Source organism: Cariama cristata, unplaced genomic scaffold (genome assembly GCF_000690535.1).
Source record: "Cariama cristata isolate BGI_N322 unplaced genomic scaffold, ASM69053v1 scaffold33516, whole genome shotgun sequence".
NCBI classification, from domain to species: Eukaryota; Metazoa; Chordata; class Aves; order Cariamiformes; family Cariamidae; genus Cariama; species Cariama cristata.
Genome location: NW_009620960.1, coordinates 1,279 through 11,340, shown reverse-complemented (window position 1 = coordinate 11,340; position 10,062 = coordinate 1,279). Strand labels below are relative to the sequence as shown.

Genomic DNA, 10,062 nt, shown 5'->3' with positions numbered 1-10,062 from the left:
CTGCTTGTGTCTTCCTTGCCACTTTAACGCGCAGAGTACCTTGAGGTGGGATCTTGCTGTCTTAGCATGTTTAACCTTCTCCTGCCTCCCCCACCGATGAAAGCTCTTTTGTATTTCAAAGGTAAAGAGGGGAGAAGAGGAGAACCCATTAGCACTCTCACTGAACTGTAAAATAAAGGTAACAATAGGATGATGGGAGCAGGGCTGAGCCTGGTGAGGTGTGAAAAGACAAACTGCTGACAGTTCGGGCTAAGCTGCTAGGTGGCATGGAAACACCTCTTAATGCCTGCTCTGAGCTGAAAAGGGAGAGCATTTTTCTTTTTTTGACAGCAGTGGCCGTGAATGGGGAAGGTGTCCATTAATGTGTGGCTTGTAAGGGTTTTCCAGTTCCTAGGTGAATTGAGAGAGTCTTGCGTGTGTCTTTTGCTGCTGGGATTCGGTGGTTTTGAAAACAGCAGTTTAATGGCTGCTGTTTGTTAGTGATTGTTGTATCTGATCAGTTTGAGTCTCTGCCTTCAGTCCCCAGAACCACAGTCTCTTGATTTTAAAGTTTGGTCAGTTTTTAGCTTTCTTATCAGAAGCATTTAAACCTCTCCTGAGAGGGAAGGAGGAACAATTCTAACTGGCCTGTTTTGAGGTAGGAAAATATGATTCCTCTGTTGTGTCTATTAGTTTAAATTTTGACTAATTGAGAAGGGATGATGAATGCTAGTTGATTTCGTTATCTTGCAATTGTCATCAGATAATCTGTCCCTAAACTCTACCTACTTTGTGTATAGCGCGTAGGAGCAACGTCCACGAGCCTTTGGTATCAGCGCTAAGAGGCCGCAAAAAAATTGGTTGCCCAAAATATTAACATTTATTTTGAAAAGACAGTGTTGAAGATTGGTTGCACAAATGATTCTGCTCCCTAGAGACTCTGTGAGACATGGCCTTTGACTTAAAAAGCTTTTCTCCAATTTTAACAAATGATTCCTAAAGCTGTTTGTCATGTGTGCGAGGTATGTGGCTTTGAAACACTTGGGCTGAAGATATTTTCCTGGTCTTCTCAGAGTATCTAGATATCGCCTTAATTTAAAATTACTGGATGTGGCATTTAAATATGCAGGAAAGAAAGATCTCAACTTTGAGAAAATGTCCTGTTTTGGATTCCAGTGGCAGTGGTTGTTAGGACTTCTGGGCTAAGAACAGAAAGTAATGCTCATATTTCTGATACTTACTTCACATGTGTTGGTGCCAAACTGAGTCGTGGTGGAAGTTTAGGCTAAGTAGCTTTTAAGTCCAACTAATAGAGAGTCTGTAGAGCAGGCGGATTTTGCTCTCTCTCCCCTGCCTTCCTCAAAAGCAAAAGTCTGGTTTTAAGATTGTGCCAGAACTTCATCATGCTGGTGAGGTTGTGGTTATCTAAACGTTGGAATGCGGTGTATTTGCTGACTCTGGTTGTACTCTGGTTTTTGGGCTGTTTAGTTTTTATTTTTCTAGCCCTCTGTGTTTTGGTTAGGACTGCCCGAGTCAGGGAATGTGCTGCGGTTGATCCTGAATTAAATCATCCGGAAACAAAACCAAACCAAACCAAAGAAGACTTGCTTAGATACCCAGATACTGAAAACATAGGTAACAGTCGTGGCATATAAAAATTTCCAGGCTGTTACAGGACCAGACAGCATGAACTAGCTTTGGTGTGATGCAGCTCGTTTAGAAATTGGCGATTAAGTGGTTTGAAAACTTCCGTATGCAGATGCAATCCTTTCAAAGGTTTGCGTGAAATCTCTTCAGTCAGTCCTGTCTGTTCCGTGAGGAACTACTTATTGTCTTGCACTGTAAACTTTGCCTTCAGTTCAGCCTTAGGGTTCGCATAATGTTTCAGCGATCAGCCCCTGCTCCTGTTTTTACCTTGGAAACTCTGAGGCTCTCTTTTTCTGTAAATTTGCGGAGAGCGCTGCTGATCTCACCTGTCCCTGTTCAGAATTTACCAAACCTTTAAGGCACTTGCAACAAAGCGTACTTTGGGGGAGTTCTGATATTGGCTTTGTTTTCTGTCAGAATTTGGACTTGCGTGTGAACTACGGACGTTTCTTGTTTTTCAGTGGGTGAGTTTGTAAGCGATGTCCTGCTGGTTCCAGAGAAGTGCCGATTCTTCCACAAGGAGCGGATGGATGTGTGTGAAAGCCATCAGCACTGGCACACTGTGGCAAAAGAGGTAATTACTGAGCTGCTAGGAATATTTATTCTGGATGTGTCCGCTTGGATGCTTGTAGTGTTGGAGCATACCAGCGTTTATCTCTGGGGTTTGTTATTCCCACGTTGCAATCGATGGACTGTGGCAGAGAGCAATGAAAAAAAAAAAAATTAAAACTACTCAAGTGACTTAAAAAAACCTGTGTCGCTAGCTGAATTACCCTTCACTCTCAAAAAGCTGTCCTATGTAGCTTGCCCAAGATCGTACTCTAGGATGGAGCTAGGAATCGAAATCGGGTCTCTTGGATATTGATTTAACCAATGGCTCATCCATCTTTCCAGGGTAGAGAGCTACAGTGGTCATAGGACGTTTCCTATTTTTCTTGCACATTTTGTGTTAATGTACCTGCTGCTGCTGCTGGGGATTTGGTTGGGAGTGCTTGCTTGGGGACAATCTGAGTTTCATTGTGACTGATTAGTGGAGCTTTTACATAAGAGATGGATTATCTTCTCAGAATAAATCTGGCCCATGGGTTTTTGCCTGTTTTTTTTAATCTGACTAGCAAAAATGTTGCAAATTCTCTGCGCACCCATTTGAACTGAGGGTAATAAAAACAAGATCACGACAAAATGTACGTGTTTTCCATTTTGTAGAAACAGCAATTGCAGAAACAGCAACACGGTGATTAGTTGTGATGGTGTTAGTAAAGACGAGGTTAAGGATGCACCAGTTAAATTTTCTATTTCTTTAAAATCCCGGGAGCAAAAACCTGTCTAAATAAAGCTGTGCTAGAGGAATCACCTTTTAATTGAGGATGAGCTTGTTAATGTCTAGCGAATTTAAAAGTCGCTTGCTTTCAACGTCGTTGGAGAACTTTTCCAGAAATATTTGGCTCATTTTTCATCCGTACTGTAACAAAGCAAAGCACAAAAGGGTTCTGATGTACATGATAAAGCCTTTCTTGCTTCATGTTTTTCTGGGGCACCACAAAGCCATATATTTCCCTAGCTTAAGAGAAGGGTATAGACATAATGTCTAATCACGGTTTGCATTTGGCTTTTTCTTGAATTATCTGATTGATTTTCATCTACAGCATGTTAAAATAATGTTGACACAAAGTCCATTTGAGCAATTATTCACTTACTCCAGTGTAAAGTTTAATAGATAAAGTTTAATGAAATGGCCAGCCCGGAAAAGCAAACAGCAGTTCTGTTTCTTTTAAGTGCTCTCTCCCTTGAGTTGGCCAAAATGTCTCGTTATTTTTCCTGAACTTAGCCAGGCTGACAAATCGGCAGTTGTTAGGGGCTGGGAGCGAGTGTTTGATACCTTAACACTGACAAGCACTGCGTGGCTCTGAATTTGGGACTTTTCTGGGGATTTTGCTTAAGCCGCGAGTTTCAAATCCGTTTTCCTTTGATGTTCAGACTTAGGTCGTATGCTGCTGTTGTCTTTTTGCTGTAAAATTTAGACCATTGGTAGCGTTCTTGGGATCTACAGTAGGCAAACTTGAGCTTTATCCAAAGCAAGAGCATGATGCAAAACTGACATAAACGGGCTCCTCTTTCAGGCCTGTCTGACAGAAGGGATGATCCTGCACAGTTATGGCATGCTGCTGCCCTGTGGAATAGACCAGTTCCATGGAACAGAGTATGTGTGTTGTCCTCAGACGAAGGTTGTGGATGAGGCTCTGTCCAAAGAGGAAGAGGATGAAGACGAGGATGAAGACTATGAACTTTATAAAAGGTAGGATTCTTACTGGCGTAGATGTTAACAGCTACGTATGTGAGTATTTCACACGGCGACTCTCTTGCGGTGAGGATTGAGAGGAGAATGTCGTATGCTTTTGAATTTCCCAAAGAAGTGTCCTGAGCCTGACAAAGCCTTGCAGGAGGACAGATGACTTTGCAGTGCTCCTGTTACTGGAGGAGCTGAACAGCCCCCTTCCCTTTGTCCTTAGACAGTCAGAAAGACAGTCTGATTGCTGCAGTAGGTACCTCCCCCAAATATGGTAGACTTTCACTTACTGGAGAGAAGCTGATGAGAAAATGCAAGGAAACCCCATGAAGCCAGAGGCATGGAGAAGCTCTGCCTGCGATAGCAGGTGTGTCTGTGATGAGGGAAGCCCCGTTGCTGCCGTCGATGGGCTGATGCATACATTTATTTTTCCCACCTCTTGTGTTTCTAGAAGAGATGAAAAGAGAATCGTTGTTCTGGTTCATCAAAGGGTGGCTGCAAAGTGATTAGCCTTAACTGTACCCCCTAACTGAACTGTATTCCTTCAGTGAGTTCCCTACAGAGGCAGGTGTAGAAGATTTCACAGGCACAGCAGTGGAAGAAGATGAGGATGAAGATGACGAAGGCGAAGAGGAGGACGACGACGTGGTGGAAGATCGTGATTACTATTACGATAGCTACAAAGTTGACGATTACAATGAAGAGACCCCCACAGAGCCTAGCAGCGACAAGGCTGTTCCCGAAAAAGAAGTCAGCAGCGATATGAAATGTAAGTCACGTTTTAGCTTACAGGCCTCTTGCTTCCTTGAGAGTATTCTTGTTGGCTGTCGGTCGGTGAGGGGTTTTTGATCAAGTCAATAAATGCCACTTGGAAGTTCTATTTGCCAGATAAGTTAGCAAACAGAGGAAAGCTGTGATGATGCTTCTGTTTCAAGTGTTGACATTAACTCTCTAGAGCATGGGCCATATGTTTTCCAGATAAACAGCAGTTCTGCTGGCAGAGAGCCCAGTGTTTGGCACATTGAACGAGCACCTCCATGAAGGTGCAGTGTTGAGTCAGAAAAACCGTATCTGCCTAGGCCAATTTTCGAAAATCTTAGAGGCATTTGGGGTGCACTGTGAATTTAAAATCCTAGTTTGGGGTGATTATCTTGGATTTGGTGGTTTATACCAGTTTACGAGAAGGAAGCTAAAAACGGTGGGCCATACTCTGCAGAGGTGGCATGAAGGTGCCATCTGTCCATTTAAGGGTGAGGAAGATACTTGGAGCTGCCTTTGCAGAAACCTTCTCTTTCACGAAAGAAAGTCAGCCAACGCAATTGGCCCACTTTTATTAGATGAGTAATACGTACTTTCTGCCGTAGGAATATATACTATGCTTGCGGTAGCTTTTGTTAAGCGGTGGGTGCCATTGCAGAGGGCACCTGCTGATCGTGTGGTGCCTCAGCGTTCTATGATGTCCTATAGTTTACATGTAGAAGTGTCTGCAGAGGAAGGAGGGGAGAGGGAATGAAATTCAATTAGCTACAGATCACTGAATCATTGCCAGCAGTTCTTGCATCTTTTTGGTAAAATGCCAGTATGCTGCAGATAATTTTACTTGCTGAAACGAGGCTTAGCTCATACGTGTACAGGACTGTAACAGATCTGCAGGTGTTAAAACAGACTGGGAACAGTATGATTGGGGCGTCTGTTTCGGGGGTATGCAGCCTTTTTTTCCCCTAAATACCGTGAACAGTTGCTAACTTACACACCCTATCTGTTCTCGTGCCTCAAATTAACCCAGCTGCTTATATCGCCCACTTATCGTGAAGCAGTTCACGTGCCGTGGCTACCTGGAGTTTCAGTATTTAGTGTATAGATCTTTTAAAACTTAAAAACCTAGCGGCTGAGGTTGCCATGGCGATCATGTTCCTTTTGCCTAGCCTGCCTTTTCACTTGCTCTTATACCTCACCTTTAAGATGCGAAATGTCTATCCAGGCAGAGTGCAGCGAACAGGACATCGTTGAATGCTTTTAGCAGCCCTAATGGGCTTTCTTTCCATCACGTTGGTTTTATCCAGAGGAGGCTCTACCGTTGGGACACCAGAGGCATAACGTTGTGGCATCAGCAAAAGAGATCCTTGTTGTTTCGGCCTCTAGCTAAGGAGAAATCAGTCTTGCTCTATGTCGAGACTACTGCTCGAGTAGCCCACTGCTGCGCTTTCGCTCCGAAGCACCACTTGCAGGCGTTCCCCTGAATAGCGTTGGCAAGCCTTGCGATGGATGCTTTTGCAATGTTAAAAATCCCCCCCAAAACTGACAAAAGCCCTTTGGTCGGTGAAGTAACGATGCTGAGGCCAGCGCTGGTGCCCTAGAAGAAGGTGTGAGAACTAAAGCCACCGCTGCGTTGTGTAAGTCGCTCGTCGAGGCCTGTGCTCCTCCTCACTAGCTCATGTTCTAACCCGTCTCCACACAGCTGTCTGCTCCCAGGAGGCGATGACAGGGCCCTGCCGGGCTGTGATGCCTCGTTGGTACTTCGACCCTAACAAGAGAAAATGCGTTCGCTTTATATATGGAGGCTGCGGAGGCAACAGGAACAATTTTGAGTCAGAGGAGTATTGTATGGCTGTGTGTAAAAAGATGAGTAAGTCCTGCCTCCCACTGGCCCTTTTGCCGCTAGCCTCTGTCTGTCTGGCGTTTGGTGTCGTCTCCTCCTCGCCTCGGTCGAGAGAGGATACGTGTGTAGCTTATCCTTTTGGTTCTGGTGTCTTGCAACGGTTCTGTCTGTCCTTTTGCAGCAGTCTCCTCTTGTCTCCGCTTCTCTAGGTCTTTAGGGTGAACTTTGCTGGGGAAAGCGGCTCTCGACGTATGCTGTCTATGCTCACCGTTGGCTTGCAGCTCTTGCTAAGGGCTTAGTTGTCCTCTTCCAGATCTACAGCAGGGACCAGGGGCTGTCTCTGACCTCTTGTGAAAACACATAGCTTGCCTGTTTGCGTAACTGGCGTTTTTTTTTTTCCAAATACGTGGAACGAAGCATTTGCTTTCCCCAGTCGTGTTACCGTGCGTGCGTTTGACCAGTCGGTCCTGAAAAGCAGGCTGCTACTCGCCATTTTCCTGGTAGCAGGCGTTTTCTCGCTATTGTATTTTGGGAAAATATCAGAGAAGTAACATCGAATTCCGATTCCCAGTTTCAGCTCGGTTTGAAATATGAATCATGACTCAATTCCTGCATTTTTGAGAGCTTGAGGTTTTTGGCACCAATTTCAACTGGCTTTTATGTCAGATGATAAAACTACCAAAAACATTTTAACCTCCTTATTAATCTTATTGTTGAACTCCAGCACTTCCACTTCAGCTACCATTAAAGCCTTTTGAAAGGCTTTTTGTGTTATCTGGGGCTTGGCAGTCTGACTATACAGCCATAATCCTATTTACAAAATGGGCTTCATGCAAGTGCTTTAGATTGGGCTGATCTAACTGAAGTGGTGAAATAAAAGATGCGGATGTCAGGAGCTTTTTGTACAAAAGTTTGTCCTGTTACAGAGGGATTTGGGGCTGGGCAGAGAGTTCTCTGTGTCCAGCCTTGGTTCAGAAATGCCACCAGCAGGCCCAGAATACAGTACTGGTCCGACGTCCCTTGCACGCAACGATGATGCCTATGTTGTATGTTGCCATGATTTCGTGCAGTAATCCTTTCCCCCTCTTTACTCCTCCTTCCCTCGTTAGAGTAAAGGTTGGCGGATTTAGGTGCATGCTAAATTCCTACACCCTGTGTTCATGCTGAAGTGCCAGGTAAATTTTTTTCTGAAGCGTGCAGTCTTTCAGTGAATTGTTGAAGGTTTTTTTTCCACCCAAATAACTAATCTGGTTGAAAGGTTGCCTTAACTTTCCCTTTCTGCCCTTCCTCTGCTGAAGGGCAGCAACGGAGCGCATCGTGTTTGCTGTAAATCCTTTCAGAAGGGGCTCTGGGATGTGTAGTTTTGAAAACCGTAGCACAGAAATGTGGTTCAGCGTTTCCTGAACGGCAGCGTCTGGAGTACACAGCCCCTGTTGTGGATTTTTGAAGAGTTGAAATTGTCAGTTCTGAAATTTTATTTCTCCCCTTGTCAAATTTGAGCGTCCTAAAGATACGAACCGTCCAGTTTATCGGACCAGGCAATTTGTCACATTGAGCCTCCTTCTGTTGCTGTCCTGTCTAATATCATTGCCTGTTAGTCCTGCATGGTGCATCTGGTAGGGAAGGTAGGTTTGAAGTGTAAAATATTGGGTAGTGTTTTGTGCAGATTTATTGTCGAGCTCCCTAATCATATTAATGATGTCTGGAGCCAGCTTGTCAGCGAACAGCTAATGCGCAAAGCGTCATTTAAACTATCCAAAGCCAATGTGAAAGGGAAGAGAAAACAAGGTCTTTGTTCTGCAATCCAAGTCGTTCTGTTGCTCGAGCTGAATAATGCTCATCTCAGAACTAGTGAGAAGACCGAACAGGTGCTGGTTGCCGCAGTGCATTACATGTTTTTGGGATGATGTAACTCACTGATGTTGTGCAGTAAATTGGCAGCATAACGATACCAAAATGGACTCCTGGTAGGTGGCGGTTCAGTAAACTCAGCCTGCCAGATTGTTAATTATGCAGACGTGGAGATTCCTCTCCCTACCTGTCCTTTGCAATCCAGGATCACAGGTTTCCGAACCTCGGCTTATCCTTATCTTCTCTTTGCAGTGCCAACTGACGATGTGGATGTCTACTTTGAAACCCCAGCTGATGACAACGAACATGCCCGCTTCCAGAAGGCGAAGGAGCAGTTGGAGGTCAGACACCACAACCGCATGGACCGGGTGAGCGTCTAGCTTTAGTCTTTTGTGCTGCACTGCATAGTTGCCGCTCCTGGTTTTCTGGACAGATTGATGGTGAACTGATTTCCTTTCCGGTCGCCAGCCTTCCGTGTGTTTCTTGCAATATGACCATGCTGTGGCAGTTAGATTTTTATTTCTTGAGAGTGCTGGGAGAGAGGAATCACTGGGGATGCTTGGCGTGCCGCTCAGATGGCTTAAGCGCTGGGTTTAAACCCCGCAGCAGCTCTGTTGTGCCTTCAGAACCTAGCCAGGCCGTACAAGGATCTGCCTGTGAGCAAATTAACTCGCAGAGATCGGATGTGAATTTGTGTCGTGTTGATGGGTTCTGTCCTTTTCTTGTCCAGGTGAAAAAGGAATGGGAGGAAGCAGAACACCAAGCCGTAAATCTCCCCAAGGCAGAAAGGCAGACTCTCATTCAGGTAAGAGTTGAAGGACCTAAAGAGGAAAGTTACTAGTGCTTGGCCGTCATCTTCTCAATAAACTAAATGAGAGGTTGTAATACTTAAAGCCAAAGGCGACCGAGATGGAAGAACAGCTTTCCTGTTCTGTCGACAGCTGCCTTTTAGAGGAGATTTCATTGAATTGCGTGCTTTGTTCTGAAAGCTGGAGATGATCCGATACTGTGCCAGGTCCTTTCCCAAACCCAGCAGTAGGAAGCTCTCTCACCCTCAAGCGTAACGACGGCAGAGCCAAATTGTAACTTCAGACCTTTAGCCTGTTTTGCACTAACCGGCGGCCTCACGGCCCGGTTCAAATTGGCCCTGACTCTCTGGACACACATTTCGTGTTTGGGCAGACTTAGCGAAAACCACTTAGACAGCAGATAAAGCTGGTTTGCTGCCAGGGTGCCAGTATTCTGCCTTATGAGGAGAGGTCAGTTAGACTGCGAAGCTAATCGGGGATATTCTCGGTATGGGATTGTTAAGGGCAGGCTCTTCTGGCAGTGACAGCTACATGAAGTTCCCTCAAAGCAATATACAACTAAGCGACTGACTCCAGCTCTTAAGCCCACTTGGGATTTTATCCTGGAACACGGTTTTCTCACTACATTTTTTTAATGTAAGCCACTGTTTGGAAATAAGTCCAAGTCCAAAGGAGTTTATCATCATCTCTGTTGAAATATAATAACGCTTAATAGACTTTTCTGTTTCATTTGGAGGTGCAGGTTATGACCTTTCCAATAGAGTAGAGATTTGATCTGAAGGCGCGCTGATCGAAAAATCCCCTACGCGATACCTTTGTAAACTTTGCAAATTCAGATTGATGGCTCTAGGCTGAAGGGACCGATCCTGTTTCCGTATTGCAGGGTCGAG

At 44.9% G+C, this 10,062-nt stretch overlaps 1 protein-coding gene across 1 annotated transcript in view; it reads left to right on the top strand.

The window, feature by feature from the left end:
- The window catches only part of APLP2 (amyloid beta (A4) precursor-like protein 2), a gene marked incomplete at its 3' end in the record, with an annotated part of 14,097 nt that overhangs the window by 2,988 nt on the left and 1,047 nt on the right, over positions 1-10,062 (top strand). The window contains exons 3-8 of the mRNA XM_009701791.1: positions 2,088-2,200; positions 3,747-3,922; positions 4,462-4,682; positions 6,372-6,539; positions 8,616-8,731; positions 9,094-9,168. Of these exons, the coding sequence (XP_009700093.1) occupies positions 2,088-2,200; positions 3,747-3,922; positions 4,462-4,682; positions 6,372-6,539; positions 8,616-8,731; positions 9,094-9,168 (869 nt within the window). The remainder of the gene's footprint in view (positions 1-2,087; positions 2,201-3,746; positions 3,923-4,461; positions 4,683-6,371; positions 6,540-8,615; positions 8,732-9,093; positions 9,169-10,062) is intronic.